Consider the following 26,304-nt stretch of genomic DNA (forward strand, 5'->3'; position numbering starts at 1 on the left):
AATCAATGTAGTGTGCGAGATGGAGAACAGTAGTGTTTGTTTGACGATACTGTTTCTTGTCATTGTATTGGGAAGGAAGGCTGTGTAAAAGGTCAGGCAAGTACCATTGTCTCACACAACGCATGTCAGCAGAGATCTGAACAGAATGCTTTTAGATAGGAAATACTGAGGGGTTGAGGAGGGAAAAAGACTATCTGATATAGTAAAGAAAACCAGGTTAGGTTCTTATGAAACACAGTTTTGCCCTGCCCAAAGCCACGCAGGCTGCCTGCAGCTGAAACAGAGTGAACACAAATACAGGCAAAGCTCTGGGTAGTCACATTTTTCAGCAGCACATATTGCCTGGACTATCTTCCAGAAGAGTTAAAAAACAACAGGGTTAAGATCCTGGTACCATGTCTACACTCACTTTCTTGTCAAAGTACTGACCCTCCTGAAAAGAGTCTAATGTGTACTGGAGTCCACTGGTTCTTTTAAAAGTCCTTTTCGTCTCCCTACCCTCTGTTTCATTTTTCCCTTATTTTAGAGTTGTCCACGTTTTCTTTCAAGCAAGGGTCTTCCTTCAGAAAATCTTCACAGTGTCTGGGGTTATGGACTTTGTTGTCTCTTCTGCTGAAGTAACTGCATTGGTGAGAGGCTGTGAAACTCTTCGGTCTGACCCATTGTCGCAGTTGTCATCCATCCTTCTACCGCTCTGGTCACTCAGTATCTGCTCTGCATCCTAAAGCCCTCAGGCTCCCGTGATACTTCGTACTATAGAGAATTTGGACAAGAAAAGAAAAGAAATAAAGAGTAGCTCTGGGTGTGAAAGCTCCTTTCTCAGACTAGTTCAGCATGGAGCACACTGCACACGACAGCCCTCTCTGTCTGACACACCAGCCCTCAGGGAAAACCCAACAGGCAGATTTTCACCAGTGAAAACTGGGCATCTTTGGGACGTTAGATATGCCAAAATCCACATGAATCTGATCAACCAGCTACCTAAACAGATGTTCTTCTTCTCCTAAGTGGCAGCTTTTTAGAAGCTGGTTGTTGGGGTTTTTTTTCCCTAAACATCTGGTTTCTGTGAGCTAGGCAGTGGCAGAGCAGGTGGGAGGACACCATCCCTCTGGGCAGCTGTGCCAGCTTAAGCTGACTGAATCTTGCATGAGGCTGCAACTGGAAGCACCGATGCAGCACTACAGCTGGCACAAAGCACAGGCTGCAACAGCCTGTGGCGCTTGCATGCACCTGTGCTGAGGGATGTGTTTGCTTGATGCAGACAAATGTCTTATGACACAGAAGAGTGCTGGGCAGCCAAACTGTTGCTTTGACCCTTGCTTCTCACATATCCCTCCTGTGACTGGAGGATGACTACTGGGGCTTTAGAAAGGTCTTCATAAGATAAATGCTGATCTCTGTGTTAGGGGAATTTTTTTCAGCTGCAGCTGCTGTTGTTTGGGTGCCTTTATATCACTTTGGCCTTCTAGATCAAGGGAGAATGGACACAGTGGAGTTTAGATTCCAACAGCATCTGTAGCCCACAATGCTACAGTTCAGGAACATAATTCCTGTAGGCCTGTGTGAAACTTACCAAATCATCACAATCCCTCTCTGGAAAACGTCTTCTATTTGCAGAACGCATCTCATAGGGGTTGTTTGGCTGGTACCCTGGGTTTGCATGGCCAGAAGTTGTCTGGACTCTGGGGAACATCGTGGTCTGTCTATCATCAGCATCAAAGGTATTTTTTTTTGAATATCCTGACTTTATCAGGCTTTTCTTCTCTGGATCTTTTTTGTGTCTGGCTCTTCAGAGGAAATGAAAAAAACAAAAGGAGGTTTTAAAAGACCTTTTAGTGTGTCTTACTAAGTCCAACTTACTGAGTTGTCCACTCCCACCTTATTTTGAATGCTCGGTCCTGTTCTGAAACATGAACAGATTTTTCTAGCATACTTACTGCAAAACCCTCGTTATCAATGATAGAGTACAAAGTTTGACATGTCTTATCACAGGTGGGGCTAAGTTGCTAGGAGAGGTGGAAAGGGACTTTGGCCTCTTCCAACTAGTTCCTAGAGTGAAGGAGTTTCCTTAACCACCAATAGCTCCAACCATCTATTCAGAGGCAGAAATGAAGAAAAGTTGCCCTTGTGCCTGCAGCCAAAGCTGGACACCCAAATGATGCGTTTGAACTGTCTGTGATCACAAGTCCATCCATCACACACACTCAGCACCAGCTGGTGCACCTGTTGCCAGGCTATGCCTGCTATGGGTGGTCTTGTAGGCATCTTTACCTGGACAGCACTGAGAGCAAAGGCGGAGAAGCTACTTGAGTGCTTCTACACTTATCGTGTGGAAAGAAGCGAGGAGGTGTAACTGCAGTTGGGATTTTGCCAGTACACAGGGAACAGCAAACTTAAAGAGACTCTTGCCTGGAAATGCCACCTGTATCGAGCCGAAAGAGGCATGCCAGGTCTGAATTTGGGCCACAGAGTCTTCTGATATCAGCATCCTTCTTCAGTCTCATCCAGATGCCATATCAGTACTGGCTAGAGCAGGATTAGGATTAATGGGTCAGGTGTATGTTTTGAAGACTTGGCTGAAGCTTTCATAGTTGAATTCAGAACAAGAAAATAAATACTTCTGGGAAGAGCACACCGGCAAAACCATATTCCAATGGCTACATGACTTAAATTAACTTGTCTGCCCAACTAGGCATGCAACCACATTCACAGCTCTGCCCCTCCCTAAATTTCTGTTTAGTTCCCTACAAACATGCAGTGATGCAGCTTCTATTCAATTGTAAGAAATACTCTTACCTTACTGAAACAACAGAGATCGCTATCACTAAACATAGGATAACGGCTCCAAACACTGTACCCACTATTATAAGGATGAGTTCACTATCTGGGGAAAAAAACAAAACAAAACCAAACAAGTAGCATTAATTGAAAACTCATGGTAAATATTGAAAACCAAGTCCTGTCCCTGTCCTCTTATGAAGACAGAAAGAAAGAAAAATATTATTATTCATTTCCCAGTCTCCTGGTGCTGTCTCAGTACAACTGTCTGCGGACACAGAAAAATGTGCATTAGGGAATTGATGGGCATTTAAGACTGTCTCTTCTGGATGGCTATTTTGATCCCAGCTCAGGTGTCTAATCCCATCCACTGTGTGGCTTCACACATAGTTATAGCTGAAAGACAGGAACAACTGGAGGGTGTAGGAGTTGTTTGAAACAGTATTGCTGCTAAAATGTGTAGTTAGGTGTTAAATAGGCTCTTCCCTGCCCTAAGCACATAAGGCACACTGATTTCAGGTGTCTATTATGTGGCATTATGAACACTGCCTAAATATCCCATACATGAATAAATATTTGGCAAGGAAAATTAGTTTTCACTGATCTTGCTGGAGAACAAGTGTGACTAAGGGAGGAAGATATGGAGTCTGTATATCTTCCTTCAACTGTGAATGGAATTGCTTAAACATAGTCTTAGCTCTGTGTAGCCACGGTAAGAAAAAAAAAAAAGAAAATAAATAAATTGTATCCTACAGGGCATAATTTCAAGACAAGGGTGTGCAGAGTAAGACAGTCTCTTGAGCTACCCAGCCTTACTGGTGGTACCTACTTGAAGATCCCAGTCTGGATTTGTGAGTTTGCCATTTAATAGACTGAATGCCTGTACTGGAGATACACAACACAAAACCACCAACTGTGCTGTTACCAGAAGAACCATCCAGCACATTGAATCATAGGGACATACGACGGACAACAGGGCATATGATTTCTTGAAAGAACATTATGCCAAACATGTGTAAAAGATCCTTGATTATTGTTCAGCAGACTTTTTACATCAGTACCCACCGAGTGCCACATGGAGAAGATGAGGCTATTAATGGAGTTTATTATTAGCAAGTCCCAAATTTGTGTTTAAATTCACAATGTGTTGATTTTGTGCCAATTTAGCGTTTTCTTTTGCTTTATGAAAAAGGCCTTAAAATCCCCAAAACTTTCTCTCAAAAAACATGTTCCATATGATGAAAAACATCCTTCCTGCCAAACATTTACACCTGGGCACATTCACTGTGCTGCACAACAACTACCACTAGCCAGTCTCCAAAACTTTTAGGCAAAACCAGAAGAAAACCCTTGAAGATCTCATAACTGCAGATACAGGTATGTTAAATGTGTGTTTAAGAATGCAGCAGTGTGAGACTCCGAACGGCCACATGAGAATATACCTTTTCCTTGAATAAAGCCAAAGGAGTTGTGAGAAGTGAAGAACCATAGCTGTTTGTTTTCCAACATGCCTTTCACTGTATTAGATGTTCTGAGTTTAGGCACATGCAAACATTAGAAGACATGACTAATATCCTCTCCTAATCTGTGTGGTGGTGGAAACCGGTGAAGGTGCAGTGAACAGCTGCAAAATTAACTCGGGAGAGGGAAAACAGTTTGGAAGGCCCATCTGGTTAGCTTGTCCGCATGATTACTGTTAGGGGAATACACAGTCGGGGCCATCATCTCTTCACCGGTGTAGAGTACTAGATAGTATGCAGTGCTTGCAAGGTAAATCACAAACGAAACCCAGTGGTTGGACATTAAAGCAGAAACATTTCAAATGAGAGTAACCACTGTTGTTTTAATAGGGAGAGTGATTAATTGCAGGAGAAACTAATCCATTAGTGGTGCTGAGTTCAGCAGTGCATGTCTTTAGATGAGGGCTAAATGCTTTTCTGTGTTTGACTAAAAACTACTTCGCTTAATGCAGAGGTCATTAGAGGAAATGCTACTGTCTGTCTGAACACAAGTTTCAAGAAGGATTTTCCACAACAGTGGAATTTCACTCTTTTTTTTTTAACATTTTCCTGCTATCAATACAGGACGGTGGCACCACTAAAGGCTACTACTGTTATTTTCATTATTGCAGGCAGATTAAACATTACTGGGTATTTTTTCATGCTATAATTGAAAATCAGAAAATCTTGTACTTACTGTCTTTGCAGTTCTCCCCAGAGTAGCCTATAGGACAACTACATGAGAGAAAAGGAAAAATAAAAAAAAAAAAAAAAAAAAAGGAAAGAAAGAAAAGAAACATAATGTCATGAAGCAGATGATCTTTAAGGTCCCTTCCAACCCAAACCATTCTATGATGCTATGATTCAAAACAACAGTATATTTCCACCTTTTATCAGCAATTTCTTCACAGGGTGTGTTAGTTACAGGTTTCCTCTGTAATGCTATCTTAATATTGAATTCTTTAGTTTCATTAGTAGAGTAAAACAATCTGAGATTTTTCAGACTCATTGGTGAGCTGGGCACTCAGAGTTTCAGGTTCTTAGCCTGAAAAATGTTAAAAGCACCTAATTTCTCCAAAGAACTAAGCCCTATACCGCTGAGCCACTTGGTACTGCTACCCACCATCTTTATCAAAAGTCTCAATGTAAGGACTGGCAGATCTTTATCTTCCTCTCATACTAGTTTCTTATATTTAAAATATATTGACTTTATGGTAAGAAGTGTTGAGCATGTAGCAGCAATAATTACAAAAAGAGCTGAATTAATTGATATGGGGAGTAAGGTCCCTCTACTTATCCGTGGGAGCAAAGCAACACCAGCCAATTGCTCAACTTCACCAGCAAATAACACTGCTCTGTTATCCTGAACTGACAGAAATACCCACAGAGAAAACCAAGATGAAATAACATAGGTCTGAAAGTTATCTGGAAACAGAGTCTCCACTGATATCAGTGGAAACATCCCAGAGGTTTGAGGGAATACTTGCTGTAATGTGCATTGCTTACTAAACACTTCATCATACCAGTGCCTATGGCTCAATTACTCTGAAGAAATAGTTTACATTCATGTGGGGAACCCACAAAATAAGCATGAAGTAGTTTATCCTTTTCACATCTGTGAGCCACACAGATGACCTTGGATCTCCTTGACTTTCCTCTGAGATATTATGAGTGCACACCAACAGCTAATGCCAAGCAGTTAAAATGCCGTAACTGGCGACACCAGGGGAATTTGTCCACCTGCTAACCAGCTTAGGCACCTCTCTGGTTCACATTGCTGCAGCCTGTTTGTCTAGATTGAGGGTGACCTCGTGTTAGATGTTCTTCATCCCTATCTCTGCCTAGAACACAGGAACTCAAGAAAGAGCTGAGTACTCACGGTACACATTTTTGATCCTTCTTTTCAAAATCAGGCTTGCATTTGCATGTTGGAACACCATTTTCTTCTCTTACACAGTACTCGTTTTCTTCTGCAGAACAGTCTTTACTGCAATCTGTATTTTCAAAGGGAAAAAAATACAGAGTGAATTGCAAATAGCCCCCAAATCTACATTGGAGAAAATCCTCCACCACCCCACCCCCTTCCTTTTTTGTTTGTTGCACTGTAAACACACACAAGTTTGTAGTGCTTCAAAGCACCAGAATGGCTTTTTTAGGGCTATACATATCTAGAACAGAAATTGAAATAGAAAAGGACACAGGTAATCCAATCCTAGAACCACCAACAAGGGACAGAGCTTTAACAGATCGTTGTAGTGCACCATGAGACTTCCAGTTCTGCCGGTGTCCCTGTAGCTGCCTCCAGGCAGCATGTAGAGTTTGCTCCCAAAATATGTCCTAATAGAGAAGGCTGCGAGTGTAGGATTCAATTCTTAGCAAGAATTTAACAATGCATTTAAAGAGTTGTCGACTCGCTGGTTTCAGTGGTAATTTTCTCAGGCTTTAGTAATTTATTCTACTGGAATAGAATAATGGATGTGTTTAAAGTTAAACATAAGAATGTGTTTCTATGGCTTCCTTAATAAGACACACATTCCCTGATTTTTAGAGTCAGTACATTTGCAGAACACCCTTTTCAAAAAGAGACTGAGACAGGGAATAGCCGGGTTAGCTTTTCAGGGATAAAGTGGCAAGGTTCTTACCTGAACAAGAACGCTCATCCCATTCTGTCTTTGAGAAACTACTTTTGCATGTGCATTTTGGAAACTGACCTTCTTCGCAGTCTGTGGTTTGATCATCACAGAGAAAAACAGCACAATAGGTTGTAGCTTTAAAAAAGAAACAGTCAGGAAGCAAACTGAGTACTAATAATATTGTTTCATAGAAAGCAGTGCAATTGCTCAGTAAATCATAAACCAATTATTTAGCAATCCTGAAAAAAACACTTGTAAGTCCTTTTTGGGGGACATCAATACTGCAGGCATTTGACCAGCCCTTTCTTTTCCCTTGCTCTTTATGAGTTAAGGTCTTGTTCCCATCACATCGTCTGACCTTCGGTTTCTCAGCCTCCTGCAACTGCCTCCCTCCTGCTTCCCAGTCCACAAAGAGGGAAATTCTACCCAAGAGTTCATATTCTGAACACTTACATTCTGACTCTCTTTATATATAAAAAAAACCCCAGCACTATTCCCTCAGTTTTTTCTACAGCTGAACTGTGAGGCCCAGATCCCACACAGTTCTATATAGATATAAATATTTATGGGTATGCAGCTCGTTTCATGAGCAATATTAGTATGCTGCTTGCCCAGCATGTTTAGATCTGTGTCCCAGTGGTGGGAATGGTTTGCACACCTCAGTGGGTGGCATGCAGTGAAGTGATGTGGTTGCACTGGTGCTTTGTGAGCTCTCAGGTTTTTCTTATTTCCCCTCACGTTTAGGACCAACACACAGGGAATGTCATAGTTGAGGTGGATACAGTCACCTTCAGGGACCAAACGTAGGCTATAAGCCATGAAATGGACTCCTTTAATTACTAGTTATACCTTTTGTAAAATCTGATTTCAAAATAGGAGCATATTATAAAAAAAAAGGGAGGGAGAAAAAAATCTGTATTCCATTTAGAAAATCATTTTCCAAGTATTACACTTTCAGTAACACAAGACCTTACTGGTTTAGACCAATGAATCACTTAGGTCAGTAGCTAATCAGTGGGCCCTCATTTCAATTGCCATGGTTAATTATGGAAGCTGAAGTCTAAAGAGAATTTCATCCTATTTTGCCAGTAAAATTCTGGCTTCCTCTCACAAGCACAATTTATGTCTCCATATATTTTGTCTGGATTTTTCCAGCCACTTAATACTCAGCAAGTTAAAATCAACATGCCATTGCTTACTTGGGAATAAGTATTTTCCTTCTCTTCTTTACACAGGAAGCAGAAAGCCTTAATAAGACAAAAAAGCCCAGCAGTGAATGGTTGTCTTCAAAATTACCTAAGATTGAACACTCAGCTCCTAAAAATCAACAAGTCTTATGCTCTGATGGGCTTTGTGGCACACAGAAATGTTCTAACCAGCTTTGAAGATAGGAACCTCTGCTTCTACAGTTTATTTACACCCACAGTAAGGAATTACATACCTGTGTAATGAGAGACATAGGTAAATTTTTCTGTTGCAGTATTTATTGCAGAAGTAACTGTGTCATTGTTTACAGTTGAGTTCTCCGTAAACAGGTTTATCACTGTTACACGTACTGAAACAGCAGCTCTCATTTCTTGTAGAGGTCTGAAACAGTACAGATAGCATCCTTTTAAAGTCTCATATAATCCATCTGGATAGCAAGCTAGGGGCAAAGACAAGAGAAGATTTCTGCCAGACCTCCCTCTCTCCCCTAGCTTCTTTCATCTCATAATGTAGGTAGTTGCTAAGACACCTGAAAAGAAGTTCAAGTCTTGCTTAGGAATACATTAATGACCATCTTTCCAGTAGATCCTGTTGAGTTTAATGCTAACAACATCACTCCTTTGTGTGATGTTAGCTTGCAACTGGTATCTTTTTGTACTGGGCTAACCTCAAGCTGGCTGCAGCGTGGAAGGCATCATCTGTTAAACCCTAACTTTTACATGCTCTCATAAGCCTGTGGTGTCATCCAGTCATGACACGGAGAACCCATTCTGAAGTGTGGTGAGGCTAATTCAAGGTATGACTGCAATGAATTCAGAAGGGTCTGTTTGCAGTGTAGAGCTTTCTATGCTAACTGCATGCTAGCTGGGTTGGGATCAGCAGGACAGCAACATCCCTGGGGTGAGGTGGAGAACAGCACCGACTGCCCTGTTCTTCAGCTGAACTTCGTGCTGCTGGGATGCACACACAAATACCTGTAAGTGGTAGGTTGCTGTAATGCCTTAAGATGTTACTGTGCCCCCTGTATTTGTCACAACCACTCTGCTGGAAGTTACTGCCCTAACAACTCACAACAGTCTGCTTAACTGCTTAATCCATGGGGTTTGCTGAAAGGGTTTACACTGCTGTGTGCACTAGCGTTCCAGGTTTTGCTTGATGTGGGTTAGGGAGCGCTCATAGAGAAGCTAGCAGAGCTCTGGGGACAATAATCTGTAACAGATGGGAATGGAAAGAGAGGGACATCTTACAGTGTCTGCGTAGATCAGCAAAGGACCTATGCCCACAGCTACAGTCACCACAGCCCATTCAATAACATCTCTGCTCAGCCTGCCATCAGGAGAGAGCAGCAAATGCATAGCAAAATGCAGTAACCTTCTGTAACGAGGGTGTTTCTTCAATTGGACTGGGACTCCAAATTGGACCTGTTCATAGGAACCTCAGGTAACTGTTACAATTTCAGAGACAAGTCAGATATCACAGGGACTGCTAGTTATAGCACATATATAGTGCTATACCCTACAAGGTGCTAGAAGTGGGACATCCACTGTGGAGCTGTCTCAGCCAGCCCACTTCACAGACATATTGGAAATCCATGGGGTAAAAATGGGGACAGCATCCCAGAAACTTCAAAAATATGAAAAGAATGTCCTCCTTAAACAGAAGGAATATTGAACTCATCCCATATCCTTTCCTGAACGGAGTACTCCATGGGAAACAGATTAAAATAGGGTGTGTGGGAAGTATGTACTGTGCAAAAACCAAACTGGCAAACTTACTGAATTTCCACGATGACAGTCTGTACAAAGCCTGTTAAACCCTGGAAGGCATTCTGAAACTATAAAAGATAAATTAATTGGAGTTAAAGGCAAGCAGAAACATAGACTAAAATCACGTGAACCACTAAGTCCTCAGCTAGAAAGTTTTAATTCAGAAATTGCTACTATAGGCACAAATAAAGCAAGCAGATCTGTCACATCCATTGCGTAAGGCATTGCAGAAGAGGAGCAGTGGGGTGGTGCTGTAGAAAAAGGAGTATGAGACGGCACTGGAGGAATGGAGAGACACGAGTTGCATGAGTGTCAGGCAGTTCATTAGGGTTGACTGGCTGGATAGCTACAGGTACTACCTTGCAGACTCATTGCTTAGAAAGGTGTCTCCACAGTACCAACCTACATCCAAGTAGAGAGAAGAGGGAGAAATAGGCATCCTTATAGATGGCATGTGTCTCTAAGGTACAGTGAAGTTGGATTGTCAGGGGTCAGTCTTGCAGGGAGAAGTACAGCACTGATGAAAGCACTGGGGGTTGGATGGGGTCACTGAAAAAGTCACTGTCACAAGGGAACAGCCAGTGGAGGCAGCCACCTCCAACTGCCACACAAGCAGGAGGCACCGTAAGAAAAGGATTAAGAAGTCTAAGGCAACTGAGATGAAAGATAAACTACTCTTCTTTGTAATGAAATGAAAATAATTTTCTATGCTATTTTCATTTTTGCGTACTATTACATATCTATTCTAGTGCTGCATATCATACATATTTGAAGCCATGTCATGAAAAAATGTTGAACAGAAGAATTGAGGAAAATATTTTTAAACATTGTGGAGGGACAATTTTTGATTACTTTCTGATAAAACATTCATAGGAAGCAATAAAATAACATAAAAAAATTGATAACCATTTTTGATGAATTCTGATTAATATTTGAATATTTTTTATCAGCTGTCTGGTAGAGTTGCATACATCTTCTCCCTTACTTCCAGAAAGCAACATAAGCAAATCCACTTGTTTCAACATGGCAGTATAAATTAAACTGTTCATCTTATTTCTCCAGGAAATCCATTACCAGATTTTATCTACAATCATAGAATGCTCGAAATGTGTAATATCCATTTCACTAATAGTATTTAAATATTAATACTGGTGTGCTTATGGAAGAGACTTATTATTTAGGTATTTAGACACAGCTGGACAACCATTCTGAAAACTTTGTGCTGTGTGGAAATGCTAACTTTCTTTAAAAAAAAATATGCTCATTTTTACTCAGTATTACTGAACCCTCAGCAAACAGCAGAGATCAGAAACTAAATGGGTTGGAAAACTTTGCTCAACCCTATGGCTTCTGGAGACAGCATGGTGCTTCCCAGAACAGAAGTGGCACAAAAAATGCGGATGTTACATACTTCAGGTACATCGCTTCACTTCAGTAAGAGCCATGCATGTATCATCTGAGGTAAAAATTTAAGTCTTCTATGAATAGGTCTAAACTAGTGTGAAGCATTCTTTGAAAGAAGTAAATTTCTCAAGTGAAATTATTCTAGGCTCCACATTAAAGGCAGCGTCTATGCCCACTGTCTGCATGACATTCAGGATAGCATTAAACATACAGGGGGGAAAAATACCATCATCACTCACCAATACTGTTATATTTTCGTACACCTCCTCATACTGCGCGGAATTTACAATTTGAAGACTACTACTGTAAAGTCTTTTCAGTGTAATGACTCCTGGGAATATTTTCCCTGGAATGATGAAATTCGAATTATTTGATTAATAAAGAATATTAATTAATTAGAAACCATTCAAGTAAGTTGTGTTTCACATTACAGTTCTTCAGACTTCAGAGATGGGGAAATACAATGCAGAAATCAATCTGCTTTTTATTTTTTTTTTCCCCATATACTGGACAAATCAGTATGGGACAAATGTTTACTCAATCAATTCAGCTACAATGAGGGACGTACTCTGGCTACCTGAAAAGCAAGCAGAATCCTGGGCTCAACCAAACTGGCCAGACTATGAAACTGTATAGTGTGAAACTGTAAGCATGGAGCATGGTCTGAAGCTAACAAAAGACTCCAACTGAGCTGTTACAGCATTTAGTGAGAAAATACATAAAGGACTGCAACTTTGCAGCCACTAAGCAGCTAATGTGGTTCACCATATCTGAGAAAGCAATTCAGTGTCTACCTGCTTCTTCAGGGTCACAAGTAAATTTGAGAATCCTGCTTGCTGGCACTTTGAGATGCCCTGTTTGCTCACATGCTTGGCCTCCAGCAGCATCTCAGAAATGCATTTCAACAGGACTGTGGAGTGTTTAGCCACAGAGAACATCAAAACAGGTGTTCAGAGGTCTTCACAGGTTTGGGTCTCTTTTAAATCCTGACCATTAATATTGATTCAGGTTTATACTTGCATTTTTCTCCTGCTTTTCACTCATTTTAATCCCCAGCAGCCCTGACAGAGAACTCCACCTTCTTTTCCTAGCACATTAACTTCTTTGGCTGTTACTGTTTTGTGAGATAACAATCTAGGTCATTGTAGCAGTGGCTGTCTCCAAAGCAAAGCACTGTTCATCAGTCACTTTCCCAGACTGATTATGTTTTCAGTTATAACATGAGAACAAGGGATATGGGAAAATAAATTTACCTAGGCAGCTATCTTTGAAGTAACTAAAAATATAGACTGTCCTTCTGCGACTCACCTCTGTGACAATCCTTGTTGCTGTAGTAGAATCCATATTGGCACTGGCAGATAAAACTGCTATTTAAAGCAATACATTTAGCTAATGCTTTTCCACAAGGGTCTCCGCTGCAGAAGTCCTCTGATACAAAGATGAAAAATATTGACATCAGGATTTCTATGAAATTGCAATAGCCAGTTCATATATAAAGTAGTTGATATGTTAAATAGTTTATATATACACTTTTGCTAGGGAAAACTAACAGGTATGTTTGATAGAGTATAGATGCAATTAAAGAACACATGGCTATGTCTTGCTTGCTTAGTGTCTATGTAATAGCTCTTCTCTCTACACAATCCAGCAGGATATCATGGTGAGGACATAGAGTAAGGGTAAAATTCATTGTCTGTCATACTGAGCATCCACAATTTAACTCTTCTTAATACAACTAAAACCAAAACAAACACAAGAAGTATATCAAGGGTTGCCAAATTCAGTGATGAAGTTAGAAAAAGGCAGACTACCACAGCCTGTGTGTCTTCAATACTGTGCTGGTATGTACTTGCCTTATTGTAATACAGTGTCATAGTAGGGTCCTTTACTGCAGATCCATTAATAAAATGAAGGCTCCCAAGTTAATCATCGTAGTATACATACCTCAATAGATATTAGAATATGCTGCTAAGGAATTTGTTGCAGGGCTTGCAGCTGTCACCATAAGATGGCTAATGATATTAACTGACCACTATACCATAACTCTACAGCAGTAAAACTTCACAGGTTTGTGCTGACTGCTGCCTTCTACTTACCTTCTGGAGCTGTTGTTGAAGATGATGCTGTGTCCACTGCTGGAAAAGGGAAAATAACTTGTCAGCCGTGTTAGTGCCTTGGTTACGCTAAGGCCGTTGAAGGCAGCATGATATGATGCCTCAAAACTTTTCCCAAATCTGCTTCTGCCTTGCCCTGTACTTTAGCCAGTGCCTTGCCCTTATTTCCTGCAACCTGTTGCTCAGTGTGATTTACCCTGCTTACCTGCCTGTAATATCTCTTCTCTGGCAACCTGTCTTTCCACTTGATTTGCCTTCTCTCTGCAAATTTTCTCTGTCTGAAAGCTCTGCAGGCTCCGCACATCTCTCCCTCTCCCCTAATGGCAAGTTAGTCATTGCTACCCCAAAACCAGGGCAAGGTTCTTGTTTCCACCCCCGCATCATCCTCAGTGTATCCAGAGAATCCTGTGGCTTATGCCTCTGTACTGAGCCAGCCCAGGACCTTTTGCAACTCCAATGTGTTTTAACACTGGGAAGAATAGTAGCACTACAAGAAAACTTCCAGCTAATCCTTCCTTGAAAATCATCCTGTAAGAAGCTAACCTAGACTTATCTACAGCAAAAAGAAAGAGAATTTTTTTTTCAAAGATGTGAAAGCAAATAAACCAGAAGAAAGAAATATAGAGAGCACTAGCACATTAGAATAATCTCTAATGTATTTTAAATGCAATTTTTTATAGGGTATGCTATTTGCCTAAAATGGTCACAGTCATATTTTCTTTAAGTAATTATATATTCTGTAAGGATTTTAGAGTATATATTTCATATTTATACATAATGTATCAGTTTATAAGTAATTAACAGTTATATTTCACTATATATTATAAATCAGGTGGTAATTACAGTTCTCTTACAGGTCACCAAACACTTCTTTTCACCCTGCAAGCTTTCTTTCACTTAAATCTATATGTGTGTTCGCATAGATGAGGCAGAGATTTTCTGTGCAAAAGGGAAAAATACAGCAACTGTCATCATACCCCCAGAAGTGAGAAGGAAAATACACCAGGAAGTTCCATTGTCTAGGAGACTCATCTCTAGACACTGTGTTTCCCTGTGTTTCCAGAGTTCCTACTGAACACAAATTCTTTTACGCAGGAAAAGACCCCCAACAAGATAGCAACAAAGCTTGTGAAATCAAGCCCAACAATCTCCCCTTGCAGCAAAGGCCAGCAGGAAAAAGTGGAGAGCAGGCATGGGCACAGACCAGGGGCTTTTTATGTCCCCTGGAACTTCCAGCTGGGATGGGGCTTATATGAGCAGGGACGATTCCTGGGATACACCGCTCCCTGGGACCCAGCCACTGCCCTGGGCACTCAGCCTCATGCCATTATGTGATGCATCTTTCTCCCTGAGACTGAGTTACTCCAGCCTGTCCCCAGAAAGGGATGACCTGTGGCTTTTTGCTCCTTACCTGTAGCTTCTGGGGTTGTTCCAGGCAGGGTAGAACTTACTTCGGTGCTGTTTCCTGGGGAACGGAAAAGAGGAGAGATGGTAACGCTGCTTAGCCATGTGTGGAGGAAAAGTCTCGTGGCACTCTGTGTGTGCAGGACAACCCCTGAGCAGGTAAGTGGGGGACCTGTGTGGGGCTGAGCAGCCCAAGCCCTGGGCAGCCTTGCCCTGCCCCTGGGCTGTCCCTGGCCGTGACACCTGTGCAGTCTGATGTGTCCACGGCCCCTGCTCCCCACATCCCAGGGCTTGAGGACACGCCACACACAGGCAGTGTATTGGCCCCAGCTGACCACGGCCAACTCAGCCCCCAGCACACGCCTGTGTCCTTGCAGGAGAGCTCCCTCAGCCCGCCCAAGGCAGTGCCACATGGCTGGGACCAGCTACCAGCACAGGTCAAGGGATGCCAGCAGACTGCGTACAGCCAGCGTGATAGGAAAGCGGGGTGCTGGCAAGAAGGATGCGCCTGCCCAAGGCCACCATGGAGGAGGACTGAGCAGGTGAGCAGGCTTCCCCTCCTCAGGTGACCCCAGCAGGAGCTTTGATCCACCTGGATGACGCTACCCAGCACCACGCTGGGACAGGCAACTTGGCCAGATATGGAGGACTCCCAGCAGGGATTCTCTGGGCTCCACGGCCATGGGCACTGACTACTGCCCCATGCCGCTATGTGAAGCATCTCCCTCTCTTCTCTGCCTGTGCTCCATCAAGCCACAGGAACAACTGCCAGCAGGGTGCCATCCCTGACTTGCCCTGGGCACCCGCTCTGCAGGGATCCTCTTGCACCTGGCACTGGTGCAGAAGCAAAGGCAGCAAGCAGGAACAGAGCAACCTCTTCAAATCTTCCCCAACACTTTTCCCTTGCAGCAAAGGCCAGCAGGGAAAGAGGGAAGAGTGAAGAGGATTCACAGCCTGCATGTGGGCACCTTTGCCTCCCCTGGGAGAGGAACCCGGGGAAACCCTCGCAGGGAATCACATCTCTGCCTGGGGGGGCTGCAGAGCTCCCTGAGACTGAGTTACTCCAGCCTGTCCCCAGAAGGGGATGGCCTGCGGCTTTTTGCTCCTTACCTGTAGTTCCTGGGGTTGTTCCAGGCAGGGTAGAATTTGCTTCGGTGCTGTTTCCTGGGGAACGGAAAAGAGGAGAGATGGTAACGCTGCTTAGCCATGTGTGGAGGAAAAGTCTCGTGGCACTCTGTGTGTGCAGGACAACCCCTGAGCAGGTAAGTGGGGGACCTGTGTGGGGCTGAGCAGCCCAAGCCCTGGGCAGCCTTGCCCTGCCCCTGGGCTGTCCCTGGCCGTGACACCTGTGCAGTCTGATGTGTCCACGGCCCCTGCTCCCCACATCCCAGGGCTTGAGGACATGCCACACACAGGCATGTCCTCAAGCCTGTCCTGAGGCCAACCCAGCCCCCAGCACACGCCTGTGTCCTTGCAGGAGAGCTCCCTCAGCCCGCCCAAAGCAGCAGCTCATGGGCAGGACCTTCTGCCAGAGCAGGCTGAGGTCACCCATCAGCCTGTGAACGTGTTACTCATAGTGGCCTGCTTGGCAGCACTGTTTTGGGAAAACCATGAAGCAGCAGCTGATTGTGCCTGCATGGCAGCACGTGTGGAACACATGTGTGTGCTGCGGCCTCTTCAGTGAGACAAAGGCACCCAGCAGCAGGGAACGGAGAGGCCCAAATCATCACCAATACTTTCCCCTTGCCGCAAAGACCAGGATGGCCAGAGAAGGAAGGCAGCAGAGGAGATGTAGATCTGGAGCTCTGCAACTTCAACTAGGAGAGGAACCCGGGGAAACCCTCGCAGGGAATCACATCACTGCCTGGGGGGGCTGCAGAGCTCCCTGAGACTGAGTTACTCCAGCCTGTCCCCAGAAGGGGATGGCCTGCGGCTTTTTGCTCCTTACCTGTAGTTCCTGGGGTTGTTCCAGGCAGGGTAGAATTTGCTTCGGTGCTGTTTCCTGGGGAACGGAAAAGAGGAGAGATGGTAACGCTGCTTAGCCATGTGTGGAGGAAAAGTCTCGTGGCACTCTGTGTGTGCAGGACAACCCCTGAGCAGGTAAGTGGGGGACCTGTGTGGGGCTGAGCAGCCCAAGCCCTGGGCAGCCTTGCCCTGCCCCTGGGCTGTCCCTGGCCGTGACACCTGTGCAGTCTGATGTGTCCACGGCCCCTGCTCCCCACATCCCAGGGCTTGAGGACACGCCACACACAGGCAGTGTATTGGCCCCAGCTGACCACGGCCAACTCAGCCCCCAGCACACGCCTGTGTCCTTGCAGGAGAGCTCCCTCAGCCCGCCCAAGGCAGTGCCACATGGCTGGGACCAGCTACCAGCACAGGTCAAGGGATGCCAGCAGACTGCGTACAGCCAGCGTGATAGGAAAGCGGGGTGCTGGCAAGAAGGATGCGCCTGCCCAAGGCCACCATGGAGGAGGACTGAGCAGGTGAGCAGGCTTCCCCTCCTCAGGTGACCCCAGCAGGAGCTTTGATCCACCTGGATGACGCTACCCAGCACCACGCTGGGACAGGCAACTTGGCCAGATATGGAGGACTCCCAGCAGGGATTCTCTGGGCTCCACGGCCATGGGCACTGACTACTGCCCCATGCCGCTATGTGAAGCATCTCCCTCTCTTCTCTGCCTGTGCTCCATCAAGCCACAGGAACAACTGCCAGCAGGGTGCCATCCCTGACTTGCCCTGGGCACCCGCTCTGCAGGGATCCTCTTGCACCTGGCACTGGTGCAGAAGCAAAGGCAGCAAGCAGGAACAGAGCAACCTCTTCAAATCTTCCCCAACACTTTTCCCTTGCAGCAAAGGCCAGCAGGGAAAGAGGGAAGAGTGAAGAGGATTCACAGCCTGCATGTGGGCACCTTTGCCTCCCCTGGGAGAGGAACCCGGGGAAACCCTCGCAGGGAATCACATCTCTGCCTGGGGGGGCTGCAGAGCTCCCTGAGACTGAGTTACTCCAGCCTGTCCCCAGAAGGGGATGGCCTGCGGCTTTTTGCTCCTTACCTGTAGTTCCTGGGGTTGTTCCAGGCAGGGTAGAATTTGCTTCGGTGCTGTTTCCTGGGGAACGGAAAAGAGGAGAGATGGTAACGCTGCTTAGCCATGTGTGGAGGAAAAGTCTCGTGGCACTCTGTGTGTGCAGGACAACCCCTGAGCAGGTAAGTGGGGGACCTGTGTGGGGCTGAGCAGCCCAAGCCCTGGGCAGCCTTGCCCTGCCCCTGGGCTGTCCCTGGCCGTGACACCTGTGCAGTCTGATGTGTCCACGGCCCCTGCTCCCCACATCCCAGGGCCTGAGGACATGCCACACACAGGCATGTCCTCAAGCCTGTCCTGAGGCCAACCCAGCCCCCAGCACACGCCTGTGTCCTTGCAGGAGAGCTCCCTCAGCCCGCCCAAAGCAGCAGCTCATGGGCAGGACCTTCTGCCAGAGCAGGCTGAGGTCACCCATCAGCCTGTGAACGTGTTACTCATAGTGGCCTGCTTGGCAGCACTGTTTTGGGAAAACCATGAAGCAGCAGCTGATTGTGCCTGCATGGCAGCACGTGTGGAACACATGTGTGTGCTGCGGCCTCTTCAGTGAGACAAAGGCACCCAGCAGCAGGGAACGGAGAGGCCCAAATCATCACCAATACTTTCCCCTTGCCGCAAAGACCAGGATGGCCAGAGAAGGAAGGCAGCAGAGGAGATGTAGATCTGGAGCTCTGCAACTTCAACTAGGAGAGGAACCCGGGGAAACCCTCGCAGGGAATCACATCACTGCCTGGGGGGGCTGCAGAGCTCCCTGAGACTGAGTTACTCCAGCCTGTCCCCAGAAGGGGATGGCCTGCGGCTTTTTGCTCCTTACCTGTAGTTCCTGGGGTTGTTCCAGGCAGGGTAGAATTTGCTTCGGTGCTGTTTCCTGGGGAACGGAAAAGAGGAGAGATGGTAACGCTGCTTAGCCATGTGTGGAGGAAAAGTCTCGTGGCACTCTGTGTGTGCAGGACAACCCCTGAGCAGGTAAGTGGGGGACCTGTGTGGGGCTGAGCAGCCCAAGCCCTGGGCAGCCTTGCCCTGCCCCTGGGCTGTCCCTGGCCGTGACACCTGTGCAGTCTGATGTGTCCACGGCCCCTGCTCCCCACATCCCAGGGCTTGAGGACACGCCACACACAGGCAGTGTATTGGCCCCAGCTGACCACGGCCAACTCAGCCCCCAGCACACGCCTGTGTCCTTGCAGGAGAGCTCCCTCAGCCCGCCCAAGGCAGTGCCACATGGCTGGGACCAGCTACCAGCACAGGTCAAGGGATGCCAGCAGACTGCGTACAGCCAGCGTGATAGGAAAGCGGGGTGCTGGCAAGAAGGATGCGCCTGCCCAAGGCCACCATGGAGGAGGACTGAGCAGGTGAGCAGGCTTCCCCTCCTCAGGTGACCCCAGCAGGAGCTTTGATCCACCTGGATGACGCTACCCAGCACCACGCTGGGACAGGCAACTTGGCCAGATATGGAGGACTCCCAGCAGGGATTCTCTGGGCTCCACGGCCATGGGCACTGACTACTGCCCCATGCCGCTATGTGAAGCATCTCCCTCTCTTCTCTGCCTGTGCTCCATCAAGCCACAGGAACAACTGCCAGCAGGGTGCCATCCCTGACTTGCCCTGGGCACCCGCTCTGCAGGGATCCTCTTGCACCTGGCACTGGTGCAGAAGCAAAGGCAGCAAGCAGGAACAGAGCAACCTCTTCAAATCTTCCCCAACACTTTTCCCTTGCAGCAAAGGCCAGCAGGGAAAGAGGGAAGAGTGAAGAGGATTCACAGCCTGCATGTGGGCACCTTTGCCTCCCCTGGGAGAGGAACCCGGGGAAACCCTCGCAGGGAATCACATCTCTGCCTGGGGGGGCTGCAGAGCTCCCTGAGACTGAGTTACTCCAGCCTGTCCCCAGAAGGGGATGGCCTGCGGCTTTTTGCTCCTTACCTGTAGTTCCTGGGGTTGTTCCAGGCAGGGTAGAATTTGCTTCGGTGCTGTTTCCTGGGGAACGGAAAAGAGGAGAGATGGTAACGCTGCTTAGCCATGTGTGGAGGAAAAGTCTCGTGGCACTCTGTGTGTGCAGGACAACCCCTGAGCAGGTAAGTGGGGGACCTGTGTGGGGCTGAGCAGCCCAAGCCCTGGGCAGCCTTGCCCTGCCCCTGGGCTGTCCCTGGCCGTGACACCTGTGCAGTCTGATGTGTCCACGGCCCCTGCTCCCCACATCCCAGGGCCTGAGGACATGCCACACACAGGCATGTCCTCAAGCCTGTCCTGAGGCCAACCCAGCCCCCAGCACACGCCTGTGTCCTTGCAGGAGAGCTCCCTCAGCCCGCCCAAAGCAGCAGCTCATGGGCAGGACCTTCTGCCAGAGCAGGCTGAGGTCACCCATCAGCCTGTGAACGTGTTACTCATAGTGGCCTGCTTGGCAGCACTGTTTTGGGAAAACCATGAAGCAGCAGCTGATTGTGCCTGCATGGCAGCACGTGTGGAACACATGTGTGTGCTGCGGCCTCTTCAGTGAGACAAAGGCACCCAGCAGCAGGGAACGGAGAGGCCCAAATCATCACCAATACTTTCCCCTTGCCGCAAAGACCAGGATGGCCAGAGAAGGAAGGCAGCAGAGGAGATGTAGATCTGGAGCTCTGCAACTTCAACTAGGAGAGGAACCCGGGGAAACCCTCGCAGGGAATCACATCACTGCCTGGGGGGGCTGCAGAGCTCCCTGAGACTGAGTTACTCCAGCCTGTCCCCAGAAGGGGATGGCCTGCGGCTTTTTGCTCCTTACCTGTAGTTCCTGGGGTTGTTCCAGGCAGGGTAGAATTTGCTTCGGTGCTGTTTCCTGGGGAACGGAAAAGAGGAGAGATGGTAACGCTGCTTAGCCATGTGTGGAGGAAAAGTCTCGTGGCACTCTGTGTGTGCAGGACAACCCCTGAGCAGGTAAGTGGGGGACCTGTGTGGGGCTGAGCAGCCCAAGCCCTGGGCAGCCTTGCCCTGCCCCTGGGCTGTCCCTGGCCGTGACACCTGTGCAGTCTGATGTGTCCACGGCCCCTGCTCCCCACATCCCAGGGCTTGAGGACACGCCACACACAGGCAGTGTATTGGCCCCAGCTGACCACGGCCAACTCAGCCCCCAGCACACGCCTGTGTCCTTGCAGGAGAGCTCCCTCAGCCCGCCCAAGGCAGTGCCACATGGCTGGGACCAGCTACCAGCACAGGTCAAGGGATGCCAGCAGACTGCGTACAGCCAGCGTGATAGGAAAGCGGGGTGCTGGCAAGAAGGATGCGCCTGCCCAAGGCCACCATGGAGGAGGACTGAGCAGGTGAGCAGGCTTCCCCTCCTCAGGTGACCCCAGCAGGAGCTTTGATCCACCTGGATGACGCTACCCAGCACCACGCTGGGACAGGCAACTTGGCCAGATATGGAGGACTCCCAGCAGGGATTCTCTGGGCTCCACGGCCATGGGCACTGACTACTGCCCCATGCCGCTATGTGAAGCATCTCCCTCTCTTCTCTGCCTGTGCTCCATCAAGCCACAGGAACAACTGCCAGCAGGGTGCCATCCCTGACTTGCCCTGGGCACCCGCTCTGCAGGGATCCTCTTGCACCTGGCACTGGTGCAGAAGCAAAGGCAGCAAGCAGGAACAGAGCAACCTCTTCAAATCTTCCCCAACACTTTTCCCTTGCAGCAAAGGCCAGCAGGGAAAGAGGGAAGAGTGAAGAGGATTCACAGCCTGCATGTGGGCACCTTTGCCTCCCCTGGGAGAGGAACCCGGGGAAACCCTCGCAGGGAATCACATCTCTGCCTGGGGGAGCTGCAGAGCTCCCTGAGACTGAGTTACTCCAGCCTGTCCCCAGAAGGGGATGGCCTGCGGCTTTTTGCTCCTTACCTGTAGCTCCTGGGGTTGTTCCAGGCAGGGTAGAATTTGCTTCGGTGCTGTTTCCTGGGGAACGGAAAAGAGGAGAGATGGTAACGCTGCTTAGCCATGTGTGGAGGAAAAGTCTCGTGGCACTCTGTGTGTGCAGGACAACCCCTGAGCAGGTAAGTGGGGGACCTGTGTGGGGCTGAGCAGCCCAAGCCCTGGGCAGCCTTGCCCTGCCCCTGGGCTGTCCCTGGCCGTGACACCTGTGCAGTCTGATGTGTCCACGGCCCCTGCTCCCCACATCCCAGGGCCTGAGGACATGCCACACACAGGCATGTCCTCAAGCCTGTCCTGAGGCCAACCCAGCCCCCAGCACACGCCTGTGTCCTTGCAGGAGAGCTCCCTCAGCCCGCCCAAAGCAGCAGCTCATGGGCAGGACCTTCTGCCAGAGCAGGCTGAGGTCACCCATCAGCCTGTGAACGTGTTACTCATAGTGGCCTGCTTGGCAGCACTGTTTTGGGAAAACCATGAAGCAGCAGCTGATTGTGCCTGCATGGCAGCACGTGTGGAACACATGTGTGTGCTGCGGCCTCTTCAGTGAGACAAAGGCACCCAGCAGCAGGGAACGGAGAGGCCCAAATCATCACCAATACTTTCCCCTTGCCGCAAAGACCAGGATGGCCAGAGAAGGAAGGCAGCAGAGGAGATGTAGATCTGGAGCTCTGCAACTTCAACTAGGAGAGGAACCCGGGGAAACCCTCGCAGGGAATCACATCTCTGCCTGGGGGGGCTGCAGAGCTCCCTGAGACTGAGTTACTCCAGCCTGTCCCCAGAAGGGGATGGCCTGCGGCTTTTTGCTCCTTACCTGTAGTTCCTGGGGTTGTTCCAGGCAGGGTAGAATTTGCTTCGGTGCTGTTTCCTGGGGAACGGAAAAGAGGAGAGATGGTAACGCTGCTTAGCCATGTGTGGAGGAAAAGTCTCGTGGCACTCTGTGTGTGCAGGACAACCCCTGAGCAGGTAAGTGGGGGACCTGTGTGGGGCTGAGCAGCCCAAGCCCTGGGCAGCCTTGCCCTGCCCCTGGGCTGTCCCTGGCCGTGACACCTGTGCAGTCTGATGTGTCCACGGCCCCTGCTCCCCACATCCCAGGGCTTGAGGACACGCCACACACAGGCAGTGTATTGGCCCCAGCTGACCACGGCCAACTCAGCCCCCAGCACACGCCTGTGTCCTTGCAGGAGAGCTCCCTCAGCCCGCCCAAGGCAGTGCCACATGGCTGGGACCAGCTACCAGCACAGGTCAAGGGATGCCAGCAGACTGCGTACAGCCAGCGTGATAGGAAAGCGGGGTGCTGGCAAGAAGGATGCGCCTGCCCAAGGCCACCATGGAGGAGGACTGAGCAGGTGAGCAGGCTTCCCCTCCTCAGGTGACCCCAGCAGGAGCTTTGATCCACCTGGATGACGCTACCCAGCACCACGCTGGGACAGGCAACTTGGCCAGATATGGAGGACTCCCAGCAGGGATTCTCTGGGCTCCACGGCCATGGGCACTGACTACTGCCCCATGCCGCTATGTGAAGCATCTCCCTCTCTTCTCTGCCTGTGCTCCATCAAGCCACAGGAACAACTGCCAGCAGGGTGCCATCCCTGACTTGCCCTGGGCACCCGCTCTGCAGGGATCCTCTTGCACCTGGCACTGGTGCAGAAGCAAAGGCAGCAAGCAGGAACAGAGCAACCTCTTCAAATCTTCCCCAACACTTTTCCCTTGCAGCAAAGGCCAGCAGGGAAAGAGGGAAGAGTGAAGAGGATTCACAGCCTGCATGTGGGCACCTTTGCCTCCCCTGGGAGAGGAACCCGGGGAAACCCTCGCAGGGAATCACATCTCTGCCTGGGGGGGCTGCAGAGCTCCCTGAGACTGAGTTACTCCAGCCTGTCCCCAGAAGGGGATGGCCTGCGGCTTTTTGCTCCTTACCTGTAGCTCCTGGGGTTGTTCCAGGCAGGGTAGAATTTGCTTCGGTGCTGTTTCCTGGGGAAAGGAAAAGAGGAGAGATGGTAACGCTGCTTAGCCATGTGTGGAGGAAAAGTCTCGTGGCACTCTGTGTGTGCAGGACAACCCCTGAGCAGGTAAGTGGGGGACCTGTGTGGGGCTGAGCAGCCCAAGCCCTGGGCAGCCTTGCCCTGCCCCTGGGCTGTCCCTGGCCGTGACACCTGTGCAGTCTGATGTGTCCACGGCCCCTGCTCCCCACATCCCAGGGCTTGAGGACATGCCACACACAGGCAGTGTATTGGCCCCAGCTGACCACGGCCAACTCAGCCCCCAGCACACGCCTGTGTCCTTGCAGGAGAGCTCCCTCAGCCCGCCCAAGGCAGTGCCACATGGCTGGGACCAGCTACCAGCACAGGTCAAGGGATGCCAGCAGACTGCGTACAGCCAGCGTGATAGGAAAGCGGGGTGCTGGCAAGAAGGATGCGCCTGCCCAAGGCCACCATGGAGGAGGACTGAGCAGGTGAGCAGGCTTCCCCTCCTCAGGTGACCCCAGCAGGAGCTTTGATCCACCTGGATGACGCTACCCAGCACCACGCTGGGACAGGCAACTTGGCCAGATATGGAGGACTCCCAGCAGGGATTCTCTGGGCTCCACGGCCATGGGCACTGACTACTGCCCCATGCCGCTATGTGAAGCATCTCCCTCTCTTCTCTGCCTGTGCTCCATCAAGCCACAGGAACAACTGCCAGCAGGGTGCCATCCCTGACTTGCCCTGGGCACCCGCTCTGCAGGGATCCTCTTGCACCTGGCACTGGTGCAGAAGCAAAGGCAGCAAGCAGGAACAGAGCAACCTCTTCAAATCTTCCCCAACACTTTTCCCTTGCAGCAAAGGCCAGCAGGGAAAGAGGGAAGAGTGAAGAGGATTCACAGCCTGCATGTGGGCACCTTTGCCTCCCCTGGGAGAGGAACCCGGGGAAACCCTCGCAGGGAATCACATCTCTGCCTGGGGGAGCTGCAGAGCTCCCTGAGACTGAGTTACTCCAGCCTGTCCCCAGAAGGGGATGGCCTGCGGCTTTTTGCTCCTTACCTGTAGCTCCTGGGGTTGTTCCAGGCAGGGTAGAATTTGCTTCGGTGCTGTTTCCTGGGGAAAGGAAAAGAGGAGAGATGGTAACGCTGCTTAGCCATGTGTGGAGGAAAAGTCTCGTGGCACTCTGTGTGTGCAGGACAACCCCTGAGCAGGTAAGTGGGGGACCTGTGTGGGGCTGAGCAGCCCAAGCCCTGGGCAGCCTTGCCCTGCCCCTGGGCTGTCCCTGGCCGTGACACCTGTGCAGTCTGATGTGTCCACGGCCCCTGCTCCCCACATCCCAGGGCTTGAGGACATGCCACACACAGGCAGTGTATTGGCCCCAGCTGACCACGGCCAACTCAGCCCCCAGCACACGCCTGTGTCCTTGCAGGAGAGCTCCCTCAGCCCGCCCAAGGCAGTGCCACATGGCTGGGACCAGCTACCAGCACAGGTCAAGGGATGCCAGCAGACTGCGTACAGCCAGCGTGATAGGAAAGCGGGGTGCTGGCAAGAAGGATGCGCCTGCCCAAGGCCACCATGGAGGAGGACTGAGCAGGTGAGCAGGCTTCCCCTCCTCAGGTGACCCCAGCAGGAGCTTTGATCCACCTGGATGACGCTACCCAGCACCACGCTGGGACAGGCAACTTGGCCAGATATGGAGGACTCCCAGCAGGGATTCTCTGGGCTCCACGGCCATGGGCACTGACTACTGCCCCATGCCGCTATGTGAAGCATCTCCCTCTCTTCTCTGCCTGTGCTCCATCAAGCCACAGGAACAACTGCCAGCAGGGTGCCATCCCTGACTTGCCCTGGGCACCCGCTCTGCAGGGATCCTCTTGCACCTGGCACTGGTGCAGAAGCAAAGGCAGCAAGCAGGAACAGAGCAACCTCTTCAAATCTTCCCCAACACTTTTCCCTTGCAGCAAAGGCCAGCAGGGAAAGAGGGAAGAGTGAAGAGGATTCACAGCCTGCATGTGGGCACCTTTGCCTCCCCTGGGAGAGGAACCCGGGGAAACCCTCGCAGGGAATCACATCTCTGCCTGGGGGGGCTGCAGAGCTCCCTGAGACTGAGTTACTCCAGCCTGTCCCCAGAAGGGGATGGCCTGCGGCTTTTTGCTCCTTACCTGTAGCTCCTGGGGTTGTTCCAGGCAGGGTAGAATTTGCTTCGGTGCTGTTTCCTGGGGAAAGGAAAAGAGGAGAGATGGTAACGCTGCTTAGCCATGTGTGGAGGAAAAGTCTCGTGGCACTCTGTGTGTGCAGGACAACCCCTGAGCAGGTAAGTGGGGGACCTGTGTGGGGCTGAGCAGCCCAAGCCCTGGGCAGCCTTGCCCTGCCCCTGGGCTGTCCCTGGCCGTGACACCTGTGCAGTCTGATGTGTCCACGGCCCCTGCTCCCCACATCCCAGGGCTTGAGGACATGCCACACACAGGCATGTCCTCAAGCCTGTCCTGAGGCCAACCCAGCCCCCAGCACACGCCTGTGTCCTTGCAGGAGAGCTCCCTCAGCCCGCCCAAAGCAGCAGCTCATGGGCAGGACCTTCTGCC

The 26,304-nt window shown here is 49.4% G+C and overlaps 1 protein-coding gene across 1 annotated transcript in view; it reads right to left on the bottom strand.

Annotated features, from left to right (window-relative positions):
- MUC13 (mucin 13, cell surface associated) overlaps positions 1-26,304 on the bottom strand; it is a 30,270-nt gene continuing 3,966 nt past the window's right edge. Inside the window, exons 3-13 of the mRNA XM_005431788.2 lie at positions 13,383-13,421; positions 12,595-12,714; positions 11,526-11,632; positions 9,892-9,950; positions 8,352-8,497; positions 6,920-7,045; positions 6,157-6,271; positions 4,975-5,012; positions 2,797-2,884; positions 1,574-1,787; positions 1-753 (exon numbers count right to left, since the gene is read on the bottom strand). Coding sequence (XP_005431845.2) covers positions 703-753; positions 1,574-1,787; positions 2,797-2,884; positions 4,975-5,012; positions 6,157-6,271; positions 6,920-7,045; positions 8,352-8,497; positions 9,892-9,950; positions 11,526-11,632; positions 12,595-12,714; positions 13,383-13,421 — 1,103 coding nt within the window. The 3' untranslated portion in view covers positions 1-702. The remainder of the gene's footprint in view (positions 754-1,573; positions 1,788-2,796; positions 2,885-4,974; positions 5,013-6,156; positions 6,272-6,919; positions 7,046-8,351; positions 8,498-9,891; positions 9,951-11,525; positions 11,633-12,594; positions 12,715-13,382; positions 13,422-26,304) is intronic.

The sequence above is a fragment of the Falco cherrug genome, chromosome 8 (assembly GCF_023634085.1).
Source record: "Falco cherrug isolate bFalChe1 chromosome 8, bFalChe1.pri, whole genome shotgun sequence".
NCBI classification, from domain to species: domain Eukaryota; kingdom Metazoa; phylum Chordata; class Aves; order Falconiformes; family Falconidae; genus Falco; species Falco cherrug.